The 23,224-nt window shown below is 41.5% G+C and overlaps 1 protein-coding gene across 2 annotated transcripts in view; it reads right to left on the bottom strand.

The window, feature by feature from the left end:
- EFHC1 (EF-hand domain containing 1) overlaps positions 1-23,224 on the bottom strand; it is a 65,280-nt gene that overhangs the window by 15,178 nt on the left and 26,878 nt on the right. For both annotated transcript variants that reach the window (XM_007130208.3, XM_028478768.1), the window contains 4 exons: positions 15,202-15,422; positions 9,474-9,614; positions 4,736-4,949; positions 4,242-4,389 (listed from right to left, as the gene is read on the bottom strand). In XM_007130208.3, coding sequence (XP_007130270.1) covers positions 4,242-4,389; positions 4,736-4,949; positions 9,474-9,614; positions 15,202-15,422 — 724 coding nt within the window. The remainder of the gene's footprint in view (positions 1-4,241; positions 4,390-4,735; positions 4,950-9,473; positions 9,615-15,201; positions 15,423-23,224) is intronic.

Here is a 23,224-nt window from a genome sequence, read left to right as displayed (position 1 = left end):
GTCTGGATACGAGAGCAGTCAGACAGGAGGCGGTGACAGACACAAAAGAATTAAATTTGGAGAAATGGGAGCTACTTAGCTGTGACAAGAAGGTAAAGAGATAAGTAAAGAAACACTCTAAGGTGAAGAGTAGGAAAACAGAAGCAGCTCACACTGGATCACTGGGTCTGTCGGAGACCATCTGCAAAGTGAATATGGAGGTGCTGGGGCTTAAAGAAAATGGAAAAGAAAGTGAGAATATTTGGAAATGCCTATATGGGAAAAATTGCTGGAAGTGAAAAAGAGGATGAAAAGGACCATCGAGCCGGGGAGGAGGGTTCTCTTGAAGCTGAAGAGCACAGATGGGCAAGTCAACCGAACAAGGACAAGATATGCGAACACGCGGGTGTTTATGCTCTTCACACAGGGAGGGTTTGTGCAGAGGAGTGGGCTTATGAGCAATCTGTTATCTGTAAGTCTGAGTTCCGTGTACAGCAATGAAGACCCAAGCCCGAAAAGAACTTCAGATGAAGTCAATACTCCAACCACTTGTGCGCTGTTTTAATCTTCTAGCTCAGAGAAAGAAGATGGCTAACTCCAAATTTCATCATTCTGTAACTAACACTTGATATAAAAAGTTCTCAGGCCTGACAAGTACTCAGGATCCCTTTTCATTATTCTTAGCAATGATTACTCAAATACAGGATTTGTATTTCCTTAGAGCATGACCCTCGTATTTATATCACCTTCAAGCATCTTCTCTCATTCACCTCTCTGACCCATCACAAGGGAAGAGGGGTAAAGAGAGGATCAAAACAAGGATAGCCATGGATTTCTTAACCCAGAACTTGAATTTCTCTTTATCTTATTCTAAGACACCAATACCTTCTCTTGACCCCACGTCGCTGGCCAGCTACTCCCCCATTTCTCTGTTCCCCTTTGCACCAACTTCCTCAAAAGAGGGGGCTATACTTCCAAGCTCGAATTCCTCTCCTCCCATTCTCTTAAGCCCACTCCCGCCCCTCCTATTCCAGTGGAAGTCTGCACTGAGGTCCCCAGTGTCCCCTACACATTGCTAAATCCCCATGTGACACAGTGAATCACTGTCTTCCTTGATCTGCAGGCAATTCTTGCTTTTGCAAGGCTCAGATACGCATGAATTTCACTTACCACCATTTGGTTAAATAACCCAGTCCCTCAACACTTCAAATTTCAGTTAGTAACTGTGAGTAACTGCCTGAAGTGCAAACTGACTGTCAGATTTTCAGTCCACGAATCATTGCATAAATAATAGATGTGCATCACGATCAGGGACAATCATATCACTTCTTTGAAAGTCTGTCAGTGACTGATCACCAGGCATGTTTTTCAAGTCACACACAGACAGCAAAGTGTGTAGCTATGTTGCCTCCTTTTCGCTAAAGGATAAACTCAAGTGACATATTACAAAAATGGATAACTGAAAGAGAGAACTGGTCAACAAAGATGACAGTGTGGCAAAGAAACCAAAAGAGATAGAGCTAGAAGCAGAATTCAAGTCAAACACAATGGAGTTATAGAAGAACTAGCTGACTGTGGGAATGCTGACACTGCTGTGGTTTAAGAGACTCTCGATGTGCAGGCAGCGGACCCTAGCAAAGGCTGGCTTATTGACATAAATGAGGGAAGTGGTTCTAACGAAAAGGATGAAGACACATGCCTTGGAGCAACTAAGCCCGTGCGCCACAACTACTGAGGCTGCGCTCTAGAGCCCTTGAGCCACAACTACTGAAGCCCGTGCGCCTAGAGCCCATGCCGTGCAGCAAGAGAATCCACTGCAATGAGAAGCCCGCGCACCGCAACGAAGACCCAATGTAGCCAAAAAAAGAAAAAAAAGGATGAAGATATCCCAGATGCCGGCAAACAAAAAACTTCACATTAAAAGAACTCTGAGATATTTCACTCATTAAAGGAACTCTAGGATGTATTTCGCAACACTGAAAGCAAAAATAATAAAATGTTGGAAGTCAATCCAAACTTGGAAAGGAATATGACAATTTGCCGAGGCACAGAAAAGACATTCACTCTGTATCATAAGTTACATGACAAGAAGGCAAGCACTGTTCCAACTCTTAATATGCTTTTTATAAAGAAATAAAACACTTTTAATTCTCAATGTTGCCAATGTCTTAAATGACAGTACACTAAATAAAAATCAATTTTACTATTTTTCATTTCCCTATATATTTATAACCATCAGAGCTTTTCATGTTTCGACAAAATTTTTTTTAAGCTGCAGAACAGCAGTAAATTTTCCCATTGGTGCTGAGATTGTTTGCGTGGTCACGTTTACAGTCCCGCACTACTGTGCAAAAGGGGACACCAGGCCTGCATTCAGGACACCACACCCACTTGGCTTTCTTCCTGCCTCACTCGTTGTCCTGCTCAGTTTCTCTCCCCAACTCTTAGCGCTGGAGAACCCCAGAGCGCAATCCTTGGAGCTATTCTCTGTTCTTTGTCTACAATGACTACCTGAGAGATTTCACCCAGTCTCATGGCTGAAAATATCATCTATATGCCCACAACTCCCACAGCCTAGACCTCTCACCTGAGCTCCAGATTTATATATTTATATATATTTATTTATATCCAACAGCCTGTTTGATCTCTCTACTTGAATATCTAATAGGTATCTTAAACCTAGCACATTGGATTTCCCTGGTGGCGCAGTGGTTAAGAATCTGCCTGCCAAACATCGGATTTCCCTGGTGGCGCAGTGGTTAAGAATCTGCCTGCCAATGCAGGGGACACAGGTTTGGAGCCCTGGTCGGGGAAGATCCCACATGCCATGGAGCAACTAAGCTCGTGCGCCACAGCTGCTGAGCCTGTGCTCTAGAGCCCGCGAGCCACAACTACTGAAGCCCGTGAGCCACAACTACTGAAGCCCGTGCACCTAGAGTCCATGCTCCGCAACAAAAGAAACCACTGCAACGAGAAGCCTGCACACCGCAACGAAGAGTAGCCCCTGCTCGCTGCAACTAGAGAAAGCCTGTGTGCAGCAATGAAGACCCAACGCAGCCAAAAAATAAATAAAATTAAATAAAAATTAAAAAACAAAAACAAAAACAAAACCCCTAATATATCCAAAACTGAGATCCCTCCTGCCCCTGCCCTGACAGAAAAAACCCTCCTCTACCCACAATGGACTTCTTCCCCATCTCAGTTGGTGGCAACTCCTTTCCAGTTGCTCAGGCCAAAAACCTTAGTCATCCTTACCTACTCTCTCTCTTATCTCCCCTATATCATGTGTCTGAATCCTTATTAGCTCTACCTTAAAATGTACCCCAAATCAGACCACTTCTCCCCACCTTCACTGATACTACCCTGGTCCATGCGCCGTCATCTCTTGCCTAGATCACTGCCACATTCTCCTAACTAATCTCCCTCTGAATCTATTCTTAACACAACAGCCCCTTCTTTTAAAACACGTGTCAAATCGTGCCCCTCCTCTACTCAGAAGCCCCACAGTGGCCCTCGCTTTCACTCAGAGAAAAGCCGACACCCTTCCAGAGACCTAGCGGGTCCTACCCAACCTGGCCCTTTGCTAATTTTCTAACTCCAGCTTCTGCCCCTCTTCCTCACTCCTCCACTGCAGCCACTCCCCGGCCCACTTCTTGCCAGTGTCACCTGCGTGCGCCGGATATGCTAATACTTCGGGTCTTGGCACTCACTGCTCCCCCTTCCTGGAAAGCTCTTCCTCCACACGTCCGCACAGCTGACTCCTTTACCTTCACGTGTCTGCTCAGTGCCACCTTCTCAAGGTGTGACCACCTCCCCCAACCAACTGCAACCCACCTCCACCTTCCAGAACCCTCATCACCCTTGTTTTGCTCCACTTCCCCAGAGCGCTCACCACCCAACGCACTGTATAACTAACTTACTGGCGCTGTTTATTAGCTATCTCCCACTGCTTAGAGGGTCAACTCCATGAGGGCAGCAACTTCTGGTCTATTTTGTTTACTGATAAAAGCCTAAGGGCCTAGTGTAGTGTCTGATACATACAAGGCACTCAATAATTATTTGCTAAATATGTGAAGTTGAAAAAGTTCTAAGTTACTAGTTATTATATTGGACCCAGGTAACCTATGTATGTCTAAGACCTTCCATTGGTGAGGGAAACCTGAAAATCTAAAATGTGATCATCCATTCATTTTAAGAACTGCTTCCTGAACATCTCATTGTGCCAAAGCCAAAATGGACCTTAGATGGATGGTCAAACATACTTGTCCAATTCTGGTGCAGGAGCTTCTTGCTTTCGAACATGGTTCTGAATTGACAGGAGTGCTTCTGGTGAATACTGGGCAGCATTGCTCTCCATGTATTTCAGAACACAGTCGTCTGTATCAAGGATGACGAACCGGTGGCCAAACACTGGGGAAAGGGTAGAAATACGCTTAGCCTGGTTATGTTTTTATCAGGCAACCAAGAGTAAAAATTCACAGATATGTATTTGTGACCTAGACTAATGAACTTTCAGTTGCTCTCTAAACTAATATGCACTAGTTTGCTCGGTGTTTAGGGAGCTCAGAGGTTCCACCTACAGCCAACAAATGCAACCAATTTACAGTTTAACTGATAAAGGACATTTATACACTATACCACACGTACAGCTGGACTGCAGACTAACTGCTTCCTACAAGGGTTAACTGAATTAAATTCCCAATAAGAAGAACCCATTCGCTTGGCCAGAAAGAGAGCCTAAACTGTTGAGACTTACCCTCAATCACAGCACCAATGAAGAAGTCACTGGGGCCATAATAGATGGGGTTTTCCACCGAGGAGCCTGGCTTGACAACTTTAGTTCTGCCAAGATACTTGCCCCCAATGATACCAGAATTGCGAACAGGAGGCTCAAAGATACTGATCATGTCAGTGGCTAGAAAATAAGAGAAGACAAATCGGCGGTCTTTGTCTTCTGGGATGGGGGATTCCTGGAAAGGTGAAGAAGAGGATATTACGAAGGTACGTGACCTACGCAGAAGCCTCAAACTGAAGTATCTACAGGGACTAGTGTACAATATAAGCCTAACATATGAAGTATAATATAAATGAACGGTATGGGGTGGGGCTCGGGGGGCCGGGAAAGGACATACCTCATCTAAGGGAGGCTGCCCCAACTCACCTCCACTTGACTGTTGCCATCTGGGAATGAATATAGGCCCAATGTTGCTAGATCCAATTTTTCATGAGAAAACAGAAATCTGGATTACTGTATAAAAACCCTGACTTTAAAATGTTGACTTCAACTCTTTAAAAGCACCAGGCAGGCCAAAGAAAACATATGGGCTACATTCTGTCCACAGGTTGCCAGTTTGAAACCTCGTGGCTGACATTATGTTCAACTTCGAGGACACTAAAGTGATTATGCAAAGCTTATGCCTTTAAACAAATCCATTTTTATACATAATTTTAAAAAGAAAATTTAAGAAGGGAGGAAGGAGTAACATGTCATAGAGTTGAAAGTGATTCTGAGAAACTACATTGTTGATAAGACTTTGCCTAAATCAAATCACCAAGAAACAAATTCCAGACTGAACAAGCCTAAATACAGACATGCTTATTCTTGACTAAAATCCTCTCACATCACAATTTCAGCACACACCTTCTCATTCAGACCATGGAATTATTTGCGTCATAATTTCTCATTTAGTAGAGAAAGTCATTGGATTTCCTCTTAGTAAAATAATTTCCTCATACCATTCCCTATCTGACAGTCTCCAAACTTTTTTTTGTTGAACACCCTTATAATAAAAAAATTTTTTTTTTAAACAAACAAAAAATAAAATCATTATCGGGCTTCCCTGGTGGCGCAGTGGTTGAGAGTCCGCCTGCCGATGCAGGGGACACGGGTTCGTGCCCCGGTCCGGGAAGATCCCACATGCCGCGGAGCGGCTGGGCCTGTGAGCCATGGCCACTGAGCCTGCGCATCTGGAGCCTGTGCTCCGCAACGGGAGAGGCCACAGCAGTGAGAGGCCCGCGTACCGCAAAAAACAAAACAAAACAAAAAATAAATAAATAAATAAATAAAATCACATCTTTCCTCTCCTCTCAAACCTCCAGAGGATTCCCGTCACACTGAGAATAAAATAAAGTTCTGAGCAGGACTACAGGCACGGGTGTACAAGGGGATTGGGAGCAACAGCTCACGCTGGCAGGAAGGAGTATTTAAAAATTTTTTTTAAATTGTTTTTGCCATTTTATTTTGAACTAAGTTCATCAGACTTACAGAAAAGTTGCATAGTTGAGAATTCTCATAAGCCCATCACCAAGCCCCACCTAACAGTAATATCTTACATAACTACAGCACAATTATCAAACCCAGAAAATGATGGTATAATGCTTTAAATAAACTACTGTCCTTATTCAAATTTCACCTATTTTCCACTTATGTTCTTTCTCTCTTTCAGGATCCTATACTGCATTAGTTGTTATTTCTCTTTAATCTCATCCAATTTGTGACAGTTCCTCAGTCTGCTCTTGTCTTTCATGACCCTGACATGAGTACTGGTCAATTATTTTGCTGACTGTCCCTCATGCATCTCACTTTTGCATCTTTGGCAAAAATACCACAGGAAAAAAACAACAAAACACTTCCTTCTCTGTGCATATCAAGGAGTTCATGATAGCAAAACATCTTTTTATTGGTGGTGTTGAACTTGATCACTTGGTTACGAAGATGCCTGGTAGGTTTCTCCCCTGTAAAGTTACCATCTTTCCCTTTGCAGTTAGTAAATATCTTGAGGGAGATACTTTGAAACCATGAAAATCTTGTTTCTCCTCAAAGGTTTTCCCACTAATTTTAGCATCCGTTGATGGACCTTGTCAGCAACAAGTACTGCTGAGGTGTGTGCTTAATGGTAATTTTCTATTGCACTCTCCTCTTCTCCATTTGTTCATTGAAATTCTACTGTATGATAATCTCCAGGTCCATAATGTTGCTGCAAATGGCATTATTGCATTCCTTTTCATGGCTGAGTAATAGCCCATTGTATGTATGTATGTGTGTCTGTGGGTGTGTGTGTATATACATACATACATACATACATATATATACCACAACTTCTTTATCCATTCATCTGTCGATGGACATTTAGGTTGCTCCCATGTCTTGGCTATTGTTACTAGTGCTGCTGTGAACATTGGGGTGCATGTATCTTTTCCAATTAGAGTTTTCTTGTCCTTATTCAAATTTCACCTATTTTCCACTTATGTTCTTTCTCTCTTTCAGGATCCTATACTGCATTAGTTGTTATTTCTCTTTAATCTCATCCAATTTGTGACAGTTCCTCAGTCTGCTCTTGTCTTTCATGACCCTGACATGAGTACTGGTCAATTATTTTGCTGACTGTCCCTCATGCATCTCACTTTTGCATCTTTGGCAAAAATACCACAGGAAAAAAACAACAAAACACTTCCTTCTCTGTGCATATCAAGGAGTTCATGATAGCAAAACATCTTTTTATTGGTGGTGTTGAACTTGATCACTTGGTTACGAAGATGCCTGGTAGGTTTCTCCCCTGTAAAGTTACCATCTTTCCCTTTGCAGTTAGTAAATATCTTGAGGGAGATACTTTGAAACCATGAAAATCTTGTTTCTCCTCAAAGGTTTTCCCACTAATTTTAGCATCCGTTGATGGACCTTGTCAGCAACAAGTACTGCTGAGGTGTGTGCTTAATGGTAATTTTCTATTGCACTCTCCTCCTCTCCATTTGTTCATTGAAATTCTACTGTATGATAATCTCCAGGTCCATAATGTTGCTGCAAATGGCATTATTGCATTCCTTTTCATGGCTGAGTAATAGCCCACTGTATGTATGTATGTGTGTCTGTGGGTGTGTGTGTATATACATACATACATACATACATATATATACCACAACTTCTTTATCCATTCATCTGTCGATGGACATTTAGGTTGCTCCCATGTCTTGCCTATTGTAAACAGTGCTGCTATGAACATTGGGGTGCACGTACCTTTTCGAATTATATTTTTCGTTAGGTTGAGTCCTAGTCCTGCCTCTGTCTAAGCAGTAAGACCTGGGACACACCAATTAGCCTCTCTGATTCTTATGTTTTGAAACATAAAATGAGTATATTAATTGCCTGACTCACAGATAGTGTATGTGTAAATAAATTCATTTACCCATTCATCCAACAGTTATTGAGTGCATACGAAGTCTAAAGAGACATGACCCCTGCCCTCAAGGAGTTCATAGTTACTATGTCGTAATTCAACAAACCTCTTGAACTTTAACAGTAACTCAAAGAACTTAGCAACAATGCAAAACCTTCATTAATCAGAATTCTTAACGTATGGAGTGTTCTAGTTGACCTAGAATTTTCTAGAACTCCCTTGTTTCAAAGCTTTTTCAATATTTAAAAAATACATTAGTCAACTATGTTCTCATTTAATTTTTATTTTTTCAAATACATTTCTATTCCCAGAGTAACTTATTTCAATTTCTCCTATTTATGTCTATATTTCTAAATAAAATGCTTATATTTCTATTTCTGCATTTTTTTCTATTTTTAAAGACATTATCCTTTGAATTCTTATCAGTAATTTGCTTCAGGTAATTCAGCCAGTGAGTGGAACACTCAGGATTTGAATTTATGTCCATCTCCAAACCTCTTAGCCACTAGCCATATGACCTCTCAAAGTTCACATCTATTAAATTAGTATGATTCCATTTGTTACATTTAATGAATATAAAATACATCACGCTAGCCATCACCAACGATAAAAATTAGTAAGACATGGTCCCTACCCTCAAGAAAGTCACAGTTCACTGGAAAGGCACACAAATAGATAATGTGAATGTATGTCAGGCTTTCATAATTGCTTAATAAAAAAGGCCAAAATGCCTGTCAAAATTTGAGGGATAGAGAGATTAATGACTTAAGAAAGATTGTGAGGGCAGACAGGACTTGAGCTAGGTCTTGGTTCAGGGGCACCATACTTAATACTATCCAACCTGCCTGGAGGTTGGAGCCAATGGTTGTTTAAATAAACACATAACTCTGACAGCTGTTACTCTAGAGCTTACAGACAAAATGGACAACTGTGCACAGTACTGAGACGGAACAGAATCTTAGGATACAAAAATTGTCCTTGGGGCTTCCCTGGTGGCGCAGTGGTTGGGAGTCCGCCTGCCGGTGCGGGGGATGCGGGTTCGGGCCCTGGTCCGGGAGGATCCCGCATGCCGCGGAGCGGCTGGGCCCATGCACCGCAGGTACTGAGCCTGTGCTCTGAAGCCCGCGAGCCACAACTACTGAGCCCATGTGCCACAACTGCTGAAGCCTATGCACCTAGAACCTGTGCTCCACAGCAGAGGCCTGCGCACCACAACAAAGAGCGGCCCCTGGTCACAACTAGAGAGGGCCCGCGTGCAGCGGCGAAGACCCAGAGAAGCCAAAAATAAATAAAATAAATTTAAAAAAAAATTGTCCTCACCAGTGCAGCCAAATAACGAAGCACCTTGTTCTCATTCATCAGCATTTTAATAACATCTTTTTTTGGAGCTTTTGGAATGAGCGCAAAGCAATTCTGAGCAGAGTCTTCAACTAGTCCATAACCGTTATAGGGAGGTAATTCCTGAAGAAACACAGGAAGCAAGAAATAAAGCAGATGATCCTTGTTCTAAAAATTAAAGGTAACTAAGTTTCTTTTTAAAATCTAGAAAACATCTATTTAAAAGCAATTTCTACATATACAAATGTAATCAGAAAAAATATAACGTATCACATACTCCATTCCTCTTTATAGATTTTACACCATGATCATTGCTCATACAAGTGACTGATGATGCTACAAAATAACCCTCGGGGCTGGATTTAATCCATCACTGATGTCCACTGACCCCTTACTGCCAAAGCAGAGCCTGGCCCTGCTCCCAGCCCCAAGCCTGGCCCCTGTGGCCCTCCAGCATGGTGAAGCCCATGGGTCTGTCTGTGACTTCTTTGTCTGGGGTGTGGGTCTCAGCCTGGCAGATCTGGAAACTGTTTTCTCAATTCACCCAAAGTGGGCACATGTGTGTGTCGGAGGTAGGGGTAGGGTGGGGGTGTCAGGACTTGGTTCATGCTACTTACTTCCGATTTACCTCCATCTTTTTAATACTTTTATTTCTTTTTTAAAAAAATTTTTGGGGCTTCCCTGGTGGCGCAGTGGTTGCGCGTCCGCCTGCCGATGCAGGGGAACCGGGTTCGCGCCCCGGTCTGGGAGGATCCCACATGCCCCGGAGCGGCTGGGCCCGTGAGCCATGGCCGCTGGGCCTGCGCGTCCGGAGCCTGTTCTCCGCAACGGGAGAGGCCACAACAGTGTGAGGCCCGCCCACATACCGCAAAAAAAAAAAAAAAAAAAAAAAAAAAAAAATTTTTAATTTTATTTATTTTTGCCTGCGTTGGGTCTTCGTTGCTGCACGCGGGGGCTACTCTTCGTTGCGGTGCACGGGCTCTGGGTGCATGGGCTTCAGTAGTTGTGGCTCGCGGGCTCTAGAGCGCAGGCTCAGTAGCTGTGGCGCACAGGCTTAGTTGCTCCGTTGCATGTGGGATCTTCCCGGACCAGGGCTTGAACATATGTCCCCTGCATTGGCAGGCGGGTTCTTAACCACTGCACCACCAGGGAAGTCCCTATTTCTTCATTTTTGCCTAAGAGAACGATAGCCATACTTCACTGAGAACTCACACCCCCCTGTCCACATAGGATTCCCCTTTCCTAGTGAAGGAGCAAACTCATGGAACTAAATTCCAGATACAAAGTTTATGTGGTGAGTGTGAAAGTTTAGGATGAACTTGTTTTTCATTTAGGTTCCATGAAGGGCTGAAAGCACCACTATAGGATGCTAAGATTTGTTTGTGTAAAAACTTAAGTAGTTCAGAGGTTGTTTTCCTCCCTCTCATCAATGCTAGGCGGACTGCAGCTGAGTTCTTTTTCTCTGACTCCTTTCTGCTATGCTTTCTCAGCAAACTAGCTTGTACCATGCTTTTACTTATAGATACCCTCCCCAAATCTTTTAATATACTGTATTCAGGGACTTTAACAAATTAGTCTATATGAGCCCTGCTCCATCTGCAACAGGGGACTCCCTCAGAAACCAGGGACTCTGCTATGTTCGTCCAAGGTGGGGTGCTTAGAACACTGATCCTTCACCCACTTCCTGGGCTGTAGCTAATATGATTATCATGGCTGGAATATGACTAATGGATCCAGTAGATGGACGATGACTTAATTTGCTCCAAATGCAAAACCACTACTCAGTGAATATACACGGTTGCCACGGACAAAGGGACTTTGGGTGAGACACTGCATGCTAAGCTCTGACTTACTCTGGAGGTGGGTGGAAATGCACAGTGGTGGAGTCTAATATCAATACACAGTGAGAGCAGCCTCGTAGGGGGGTGTGGGGGGAGGTTAAGGAGTTTTAAAACAGGGAGGTAAGTTTCTGAGCACCTTCCTCTCAAATTCCTTTTAACAGCCTTCTACCTATTTTTCCCAAGTTGCATCTCATTTCCTCTGCTTGGAATAAAGACCTTCTCTAAATATCAGCCCCTGTGCCTGTGGTCCTGGCACCATGCTTTTCATGCTCCAAGCTACCGCCTGGGTCCTGTTCTAAACTAGAACCATTCCTCTGACTGTGGACATTATCACGCCTAGACACTCCTGTTCGTATGACCCACCCTCCAGAGTTTCTGCCCAGGCTTTCTTAATTATGCACGCACACACAAAGACTTAGAGTCCCTCATCCTTCAGATGCTGCCTTCAGAGGCCAGCTCCACGGCAGATGAGCTCTCCTGGTCCTGGCTTCTTCCTCCTCCCTACTAGCATGTCTCCAGATGGATCCAGCACATCTGGCTTCTGGATCCATGTGGACTTACTCCTCATCTGGCAGATCAGCCTGACCTGGGTATCAAGATTCTCAAATTAAATATATGCACTGCATATCCACTTCTGTCCCTGCCCATCAGCTTGACTCTGGCTTGGTCCCTCTAGAACCTGCTACGGCTCTCATCCCTGTGTTCCAACTACATTGTGTAGAGTTTAGATGACTGAGAGGTAATGATTGAGGAGAGCTAAAAGGTATTTGCTGCTTGGTAAGTGGAGCTTTCTTACTCATTTCCAACAAAGACTTTCATGGACAGGCAGAGAGGATTTATATGTAGCAGAATTATTTATTATAGAGAAAATAAACTGACCAAACACTACAATTAATGTGCCATATGTAAGGATGGAGAATTCATTGTATTATACAGAGTGACTGAGACAGGGCAAAACAAACAAACCAAAATCTATAGTGGTTCTCCAGTTCTCTCTGCTCTCTATCCAAGTCTTCCCTCCCTTTCTTTCTTTAGAAGACAAGTTTGGGGGGTGGAAAGGTGATAGTAATGAGGATGGAGAGCAGGGCTATTCTAGGACTCAAAGCTTTTATCAGCTCAAAAGACAGATCAAAGCCGTCCACTAGGAAAAGTGCACCAGTGTGCTACAAGCCCTCCCCATCCTACTTCCTGGTTAGGTGAGACTCCTCCTTATGAGAATGATTGACACTTAACAGGATCACCCTTGTACTTTTCATTGTGATGCCTGGACTGCGATCTCACTCAATACTTATCTATAAACTCAAGTGGTGGAGTAGTTTGGTTGATCAAAATCTAGATCCGTTCACACGGTATTTTTCCTGTAGACTGCATCAAATGCTGCCTCCAAAACTGGGGCATAGGGACACGGATTTTATTATAATTCTTAATCCATGAGCACATTCATGGGTAAGGAGTTCTATCAGAGGAAAAACTGACAGCAAGAGGCATTATCATCACCCACACTCCCTTCTGGAAGTTTTACTGTCCCAGGAACGCCTAGCACCAAAATCCAAATCCTTCTTTGTAATTGTTTTTATGACATGTTGGTTCTAAAAGCCTTGCCTAAGATATCACTTGCCTTTGAGGGGAACAAATACATACTGCCTAGGCAGTCTTCTTCAGTCTATCCAGGAAACACATCACATACCTCCTATTTGCCAGGCACTGTGTTAGGTGCTAGGAGCACAAAGATGAACAGTGGTCCTGCTGTCAAGGAACTTAAGTCTCATAGAAAAATTCATGAACAGATGTTTTAATACGATAAGTGCTAGTGGAGGGAGGCACAGAGTATCCCAGGAACACAGACGATGGGGGGCGAGCCCTGCCTGGGACTTCAGAGAAGCCTTCTTGGAAGAGAGAAAGCCTACACTGAATTGTGAGAGGTAAGAAAAAGCCGTGTAGAGAAATGATGGAGAAGTGGTTCAAGCAGGAGAAAGAGCATTAGCGAAAGTCCAGGGGAATAAAACAGGATGCAGAACCACCTGTAATTCAGTAGAATTGGAGGCTAAGTGCAAGCAGCATGGGCAGCAGATGCGGGGAAGGCAGGGGCCCAGGCTGGAGGAATTCAATCATTCCATCCTTCCAGTCGTGTCTTTCAAAAAGAAAAGAGCCCACGGACATTATTTTATACACACGCTGGCAAAATAAAGATGGGCCACAGGTGCTAACACACTATTTTATACATGGGCAACAAAGAGGTTGTTTGAGTTGTTCCTGCCCCAAACAGGTACAACAAGCACCAGTGTTTTGGTCTACGACACTGTGGGCCTTAATACTTCAGATGCTTGTTGAATCTGCTGTGTAATGTATAATTTTGAAAACATGCAATTGTCATTTCAAACTCTAAAATATGTGGCTGAGCCACTCTGAAGGTTCAAGTTTATTAAATTCCTATTTTGGTGCATTAAAGACACCATGAAGGGGCTTCCCTGGTGACGCAGTGGTTAAGAGTCCGCCTGCCAATGCAGGGGACACGGGTTCGTGCCCCGGTCCGGGAAGATCCCGCATGCCGCGGAGCGGCTGGGCCCGTGAGCCATGGCCACTGAGCCTGTGCGTCCGGAGCCTGTGCTCTGCAACAGGAGAGGCCACAACAGTGAGAGGCCCGTGTACCACCAAAAAAAAAAGACACCATGAACTTACTCTCAGAGTGGACTTTGAGGTGCACAGAACTGAATTTTGGGGTTCTGCGTGATTTTAAGGAGAGCAATGTTGCAATTAAAGAACACCGTCTTCCAACATCTTCAGTGAATCAGTTTTTGCTTTGCTCCCAATCACTTTTTAAGTAAAAGGGTTTGATAAATAGGCTAGAAAAAATGAAATGCCTTAGGGGTCTGGAACTTTAAAAGATGTCTTTTTTTTAATCAAAAAGTTTAAATTATTAAAGTAACACAAGGCTTGGTATAAAAACTGAAATTAAGGGAACTCCCTGGTGGTCCAGTAGTTAGGACTCCACGCTTCCACTGCAGGGGACATGGGTTCAAGCCCTGGTCGGGGAACTAAGATCCCGTAAGCCAAGTGGCATGGCAAAAAAAAAAAAGCGAAATTAAAACCACACAGTATAGAAAGAAAGCTCCCTGGTCATCTCCCACTTCCCTCCCTCCCTCCCCTTCCCACGGTGAACTAACCACTGTTAACAGTCCCGGGAAACATTCCTCCGGGTCTTTTCCTCAGTAATATAAGCAGATGTTGTATACAGTAATCTACAAAAATAGTGCCATGTCATGTATTCACAATCCCTTAAAAATGTTATGGACGTTTTCTCATGTTAATATGCATAGACTCCCTCTTTTTTTAACAAGCCTTATAGTCCTCTAATTATATGGATGGATATACTATAATTTATTCTGCCAATGTCCTTACACTTGATTATAAGTAATGTTACACTACACATCCTCACACATATCTATTTATAACCCCCAAACCAGATTTTCTGGGTCAAGAGATATGTGATATTTTATTTTGAAAAAGTTAAAATGAGACAAACTGCCCTTCAGAAAAGTTTTTCTCATTGGTTAGCCTATTAACAGTACACGAAATGCCTACTCCATCACACCAGGGCAAACACTGGATATTGTGAGTCTTTTTAAATCAAGTAGATCCTAAACCTCATTATTTTCATTTCTCTTTGTTTGATTATCAGTTGAGGGTCTTTTCATATGTTCATTAGCCATTTGTAGTTCTTCTTTTGTGAACTGCTCTATTTCACATGCTTTGTCCATTTATTTAATTGGGTATTCAAATAAGAGCCTTTTTTATCCTTTTCCTTAAACTTCTATTAATGCATCAGAAGATGAACTCTCTCTCTAACCTCAGAACCAGTGTCCTGTTACCTGTTTCACAGGAGGTGGTTCCTTCTTGCTCACATCAATGCGTGGTAAATCGGAGAGTCCAAATTTTTCTTTGTAATACTGCCGAGTAAATGGATCACAATCATAAATGAAGAAAGTTCTCCCAAGTAGAGTGAGTGGCTTCCCAACAATGAAGTCTTTGGCAGTATACCATTCCAACACCTCCTTGTCTGAGATTTCCAGCACACACCGAGGGAAGTTCTCTAACAAAAGACAGCAGGGAGAGGAAAGAAAAAGGAATGAGGATGGGAAGAAAGACTGACACACAGCAGCCAGGCATTCCTGAGAACCAGAGGGAGTGCAGGCTTCAGCTCTGACCGAGGGTCAGGGACTCCTCCACACTCCCGGCAGAACACAGGGCTGAGTATTTCCATCTGCAAACAGGACACATAAATAATAACCCAGATTGTTTCTGCAAAGTCTCTCTCCCATATTCGGCTTTAACTATCCCTAGAGGTCACCAATCTTAGTAGAATTAACGCTTAGAAGGAATCATTACAAGAGAAAAGAATAAATGTCTTTCTATAAAGACAAAGTATTGGATCTAAGGCGGGGGGTCCAAGTCATTACTTCAACCACCCACCCATTTATCCGTTCATCTAACAAATTATTAGTGACCACATATACCGTGTACCAGGTGCACTGCTGAATACAGAGATTATAACAATTAACAGTATGGATAAAATTCCTGCCTTGATGGAGAAAACATTCTATTCGGGGCCACAGACTCTAAACACACAAAACATGGTTTCATTTCAATTGTGGTCACTGCTATGAGGGCAGTCTGATCTAGTCCTGTGCCAAGAGGCAGGGACAGTCAGCACAATGGTTCCGGTAATCCGTTCATCTGGGAAATCAACAGATTTTCAAAAGTAGAATCAACCTTCTATTTTTGGAATAAATCTAATTTGTCACACTCTCTTATGACAACTGGGTGTTGATTGTTTAAGACTGATTCCCTGCAGCTTGGCCTCCATGGAAACCATAAGATCATCGGTCAGTTCTAGTAAGGTGCCACACTTTGTAGCTGGAACCACAAAGCTTGGCCCCAGAACTCTGATGACAGGGGGCATAAGAGGGGGGTTGGTACTATCCTAACTGATAATTGCTAAGAAAATAAGAAAGGAGGCTAAGGTTCTGCTACAGCATTGAGAAAACCTAACACTCCAGCCCTTGATTTGCCAAAAGAAAAGGGTTGGCTGCTTCCCAATCATGCATCTTAAATGCCCTATAGACCAAGGGTTCCTTCTCCCAGTGTCTAGTGCCCAACCCTACTAGAGCTCTCTGATTTACCCCAGGAAGTGATGGGCAGTGGAGGACACAGCTCATGACTCTGTGGCATTGTTTTCTTTTCTTTTTTTTTGGTCACGCCATGTGGCTTGTAGGATCCCAGTTCCCTGACCAGGGAACAAACCCAGGCCCTTGACAGTGAAAACACAGAGTCCCAGCCACTGGACTGCCAGAGAATCCCCAATAATTACTTTAAATGTAAGTGGACTAAATGCTCCAATCAAAAGACATGGAGGGGCTGAATGAACAAAAAAACAAGATCCATCTACATGCTGCCTACAAGAGACTCACTTCAGACCTAAGACAGACAGACTGAAAGTGAGAGGATGAAAAAGGGTATTCCATGCAAATGAAAATGAAAAGAAAGCTGGGATACCAATATTTATATCACACCAAGTAGACTTTAAAACAAAGGCTGTAAAAACAGACAAAAAAGAGCATTACATAATGATAAAAGGATCAATCCAAAAAGATATAATAATTGTAAATATATATACAGCCAACACAGAAGCACCTACGTACATAAGCCAAATATTAACAAACAAAAGGAGAAACTGATGGTAACACAATAATAGAAGGGGACTTAAACACTCCAGTTAGGGCTTCCCTGGTGGCGCAGTGGTTGAGAGTCTGCCTGCCTGTGCAGGAGACACGGGTTCATGCCCCGGTCCGGGAGGATCCCACATGCCGCGGAGCGGCTGGGCCCGTGGGGCCATGGCCGCTGGGCCTGCGCGTCCGGAGCCCGTGCTCCGCAGCGGGGGAGGCCACAACAGTGAGAGGCCCATGTACCGCAAAAACAAACAAACAAACAAAAACACTCCAGTTACATCAATGGACAGATCATCCAGACAGAAAATCAAAAAGGAAACACTGGCCTTAAATGACATTAGACCAGATGAACTTAATAGAAATATATAGAATATTCCATCCCAAAGCAGCAGAATACATTCTTTTCAAGTGCACATGGAACATTCTCCAGGACAGATCACATCCTAGGCCACAAAACAAGTCTCAGTAAATTTAAGAAGACTGAAATCATATGAAGCATCTTCTCCAACCACAACACCATGAGACTAGAAATCAACTACAAGGAAAAAAAAAACTGTAGACCTTGAGATTATCTTACTAGTGAAGTCAGAAGGAGAAAGACAAATATCATACGATATCACTTATATGTGGAATCTAAAATATGACACAAATGAACCTATCTACAAAACAGAAACAGACTCACAGACAGAGAACAGACTTGTGGTTGCCAGGGGTGGGGTGGGGGAGGGATGGATTCGGAATTTGGGGTTAGCAGATGTAAACTATGATATATAGAACGATAAACAGCAAGTTTCTACTGTATAGCACAGGGAACAATATTCAGCATCCTGTGATAAACCATAATGGAAAAGAATATAAAACGAATGTGTGTGTGTGTATATATATGTATATATACATATAACTGAACCACTTTGCTGTACAGAAATTAACACAACATTGTAAATCAACTATACTTCAATTAAAAAAAGAAAAAACACTGTAAGAAACCCAAATGGGTGGAGGCTAAACAATACAGTACTAAATAACCAATTGGTCACTGCAGAAATCAAGGAGGAAATAAAAAATACCTGGAGACAAATGAAAACGGAAACACAATGATACAAAATGCTATGGGACACAGCAAAAGCAGTTCTAAGAGGAAAATGTATAGCAATATAAGCCTACCTCAGGAAATAAAAAATCTCAATCTAACCTTACACCTAAAGGAAGTAGAAAAAGAAGAATAAGCAGAATCCAAAGTGAGTAGAAGGAAAGAAATAATAAAGATCAGAGAGGAAATAAATGAAATAGAGCTAAAAAAAACAACAGAAAAGATCAATGAAACTAAGAGGTGTTTCTTTGAAAAGATAAACAAAATTATAAACCTTTAGCCAGATTCATCAAGTAAAAAATGAGAAAGGATCCAAACAAAATAAAATCAAAAATGAAAGAGAAGTTACAACCAACACCACAGGAATATAAAGAATCATAAGAGATTAGTACGAACAATTACACGTCAGCAAAATGGACGACCTAGAAGAAATGGATAAATTCCTAAAAACACACAATCTCCTAAGACTGAATCAGGAAGATATAGAAAATATGAATAGACTGATCATTAGTAATGAAATTGAATCAGTAATCAAATAACCCCAAGAAACAAAAGTCTAGGACCAGAGGGCTTCACAGGTGAATTCTATTAAACATTTAAAGAAGAGTTAACAACTAACCTTCTAAAGTATTCCAAAAAATTGAAGGAGGAGAAATGCTTCTGAACTCATTCTATGAGGCCAGCATCACCTTAATACCAAAACCAGACAAAGGCACCACAAAAAAAGAAAATTGTAGGCCAATATCACTGATGAACATAGATCCAAAAACCCTCAAAAAATATTAGCAAACAGGATACAACACTATGTTAAAAGCATAATACAATATGATCAAGTGGGATTTATCCCAGGAGTGCAAGGATGGTTCAAAACCCGCAAATCAATCAATGTGATTAACAAATTGAAGAATAAAAATCATATGATCATCTCAATAGGTGCAAAAAAAGCTTCTGGTGAAATTCAGCATCCACGTATGATAAAAGCTCTCAACAAAGTGGGCAGAGAGGGAACTTTCCTCAACTTAATAAAGGCCATACATGACAAGCCCACAGCTAACTTCACACTCAACAGTAAAAAGCTGAAAGCATTTTGTCAAAGACTAGAAACAAGAGAAGGAAGACCACTCACTCCAATTTTATTCACCATAGTATTGGAAGTCCTAGCCATAGTGATCAGACAAGAAAAATAAATAAAAGGAATCCAAGTTGGAAAGGAAAAAGTAAAACTGCTACTGTTTGCAGATGATATGATACTATATATATAAAATCCTAAAGGTGCCACAATAAAACTTAGAACTAATAAATGAATTCAGTAAAGCCGTAAGATACAAAATATACAGAAGTCTGTTGCAATTCTATACGCTAACAAAGAACTAACAGAAAGAGAAAACAAATCCATTTACAACTGCATCAAAAAGAATAAAATACCTAGAAATAAATCTAACCTAGGAGGTAAAATACCTTTACTCAGAAAACTGTTAAGACTCTGATGAGAGAAACTGAAGACAACACAAACAAATGGAAAAATACACTGTGCTCATGGATTGGAAGAATTAATATTGTTAAAATAAACACATTACCTAAGGTAGTCTACAGATTCAATGCAGTCCCTATCAAAATACCAATGGCATTTTCCACAGAACTAGAACAAATAATTCTAAAATTTGTATGGAAACACATAAGCCTCTGAATAGCCAAAACAATCTTGAGAAAGAAAAACAAAGCTGGAGGTACCATGCTCACTAATTTCAAACTATACTACAATCCTACAATAATCAAAACAGTATGGTACGGGCACATAGATCACATAGATCAATGGAACAGAACAAAGAGCCCAGAAATAAACCCACACTTATATGGTCAATTACTCTATGACAAATCAGGCAAGCATACACAATGGGGAAAAGACAGACTCTTCAATAAGTGGTGTGGAGAAAACTGGACAGCCACACGTTAAAAGAATCAAACTGGACTACTTACTCACACCATATACAAAAATTAACTCAAAATAGAATTAAAATTTAAATGTAAGAAATGAAACCATAAAACTCCTATTAGAATACATAAGCAGTACATTCTTTGACTTCAGTCTTAGCAACACTTTTTTTTGGATATGTCTCCTCAGGCAAGGGAAACAAAAGCAAAAATAAACCAACGGGACTACAACAAACTAAAAAGCTTTTGCACAGTGAAGGAAACTAGGAACCAAACAAAAAGGCAGCCTACTGAATGGAAGAAGCTATTTGCAAATAATACATCTGATAAGGGGTTTAATATCCACAATATAGAAAGAACTCATACAACTCGGCATCAAACAAAAAAAACCACCTGATTAAAAAAAATGGGCTGAGGACTTGAATAGACATTTTTCCAAAGAAGACATACAGATGGCCAACAGGCACATGAAAATATGCTCAACATCACTAATCACCAGAGAAACACAAATCAAACCCACAATGAGATATCACATCACACCTCTCAGAACGGCTATTATCAAGATGACAACAAATAACAAATGTTGGCGAGGATGTGGAGGAAAGGGAACCCTTGTGCACTGTTGGTGGGAATGTAAAATTAGTGCAGCTACTATGGAAAATAGTATGGAGATTCCTCAAAAAATTAAAAACAGAACTATCATGCGATCCACAAATTCCACTTCTGGGTATTTTTCTGGGAAAAAAACCCCCACTAATCCAAAAAGATTTATGCACCCCTCTGTTCACTACAGCATTATTTACAATAGCCAAGATATGGAAGCAATCTAAATGTCCATGGATAGATGAATGGATAATGAGATAGTGCTGTATACACACAATATTACTCAACGATAAAAAAGAATGAAACCTTGCCATTTTTGACAACATGGACCTAAAGGGTATTATGCTAAGTGAAATAACTCAGACAGAGAAAGACAAATACTGCATTTCACTTGTATGTGGAATCTAAAAAAGTAAAACAAAAGAATAAACATAACGAAACAGAAACAGACTCATAAATGCAGAGAACTAACTGGTGGTTCTCAGAGGGGAGTGGGGTAAGACGATGAGTATAATTGATGAGGGAAACTAAGAGGCACAAACTTTAGTTGTAAAATACATAAGTCATGGGGGTGTACTGTACAGCATAGGGAATATAGTCAATAATACTGTAGGGACTTCCCTGGTGGCGCAGTGGTTAAGATGCCATGCTCCCAATGCAGGGGGCCCGGGTTTGATCCCTGGTCAGGGAACTAGATCCCACATGCACACCACAACCAAGGAGCTGGCAAGCCGCAACTAAAGAGCCCACGTGCCACAACTAAGCAGCCAGTGAGCGGCAACTAAGGAGCCTGCGAGCAGCAACTAAGGAGCCTGTGAGCCACAAATAAGAAGCCCGTCAGCCACCACTATGGAGCACACGTGCCGCAACCAAATAAAAAAATACTAAAAAAAAAAAAAAAAAGCCTGGCTACGCATTAGAGTTGTCAGGGGAACACTGAAAATAACAATAATAATAATAATACTGTAATAACTTTGTGTGGTGACAGATGATAACTAGAATTATCCTGGTGATCATTTTGTAATGTATAAAAGTATCAGATCACTGTGTTGTACACCTGAAACTAATATAGTATTGTAAGTTAATTCTATTTCAATAAAAATAAACAATCCCTAAAAATATCTAAACATTTTTCAAAATTTGTTGTTTTTTAATCCTATCACTGCTCCAATATCATTACTGTAACATACTTTAATTTTACCTTGATATTTTTTAAGCCCCTCAAATTTAACATTGTTCCTTTAATTTGTATAGTCAATGTTTATTTAGATTTACCTACATTTTACCATTTTCTTTATTTATCACTTCTTATATCTCAGATCTTACTTCTGGAATCATTTTCTTTCTATACATTAGATTTTTCCTAGTAAGGGTCCATTGTTTAGGTCCACTCCCAGCTCTCCTGCAAAGCCTTTAGTCTTTGTAGCTCACACCTCTTCTTCTGAGCTTTGTCTACATGACATAACTAGTTGGCAATCAGATAATCTGCAGCACCTGTGTTACTGTTTAAGCGCTTTGAGTATTTATATGACTTGTCTCCCCAGCCGCTAGAAGTGACTGAAGGACAGGGATTCTAGGCCTGGGAGTTACATTTTCATCTTATCCTCCATAGCACAGCACTTAGCACATGACATAGTTCCCACAGCAGATATTTAACTCTTGTTTAACTGAATTCAATAAAAATTATCCATTGGATTAATGCCTCTAGGAGTCAGTTAGACACTTTAACACCATGGTTCCAGTTAACGGAATTATTTAGCTGATGGAAGCTTAGCCTTTTCTGTCTGCAAGACTAACAATAACTTTCACAAGAAGATATGTGTCCTACCTTTTCAAAGGACCCTACATAGGTCACCAGGCTGCCTTTCCATCTACGCCTGATGAAAATTGTTAAAATTTGGGAAGTTATAGATGAGGATGATTACATATTGAAAAGTCTAAACATAGGCCACAACGATAAGGCACACTGATAAGGCAGACACAAACATGGAACCTGACAGTTCAAGAGATTTAGTGACACTTTTTTCATGCCACCCTGAATAAATCCCCATTCTTCTTCTTAATCATAACTCTGACGCTTGTTAGCTCCAGATGGCAGGCACTGCAGGCTCATTTAAGCATTCTGGAAGGCCCAAATTAGTATATTAGTCCCAGTGTCACAGAACTCTAATAGGGTTCTATGGGAGCTAAGTAGAAGAAACACGGCAGGCAGCAGCCAGACTAAGCTGAACTAGGGCATGGATCTAGTTATCGCTATTTGAGAATGTAAACTGCGTCAGCAATTATTCTCATTTCTCAAAAAAAGAGGTGTTTCAAAAGACCCCGAATAGCCAAAGCAATCTTGAGAACGAAAAATGGAGCTGGAGGAATCAGGCTCCCTGACTTCAGACTATACTACAAGGCTACAGTAATCAAGACAGTATGGTACTGGCACAAAAACAGAAATATAGATCAATGGAACAGGATAGAAAGCCCAGAGATAAACCCATGCACATATTGTCACCTTATTTTTGGAGGCAAGAATATACAATGGAGAAAAGA

Source organism: Physeter macrocephalus, chromosome 18, assembly GCF_002837175.3.
Source record: "Physeter macrocephalus isolate SW-GA chromosome 18, ASM283717v5, whole genome shotgun sequence".
NCBI classification, from domain to species: Eukaryota; Metazoa; Chordata; class Mammalia; order Artiodactyla; family Physeteridae; genus Physeter; species Physeter macrocephalus.
The sequence above is the reverse complement of the archived record's forward strand: the minus strand, read 5'-3'. Positions and strand labels throughout refer to the sequence as shown.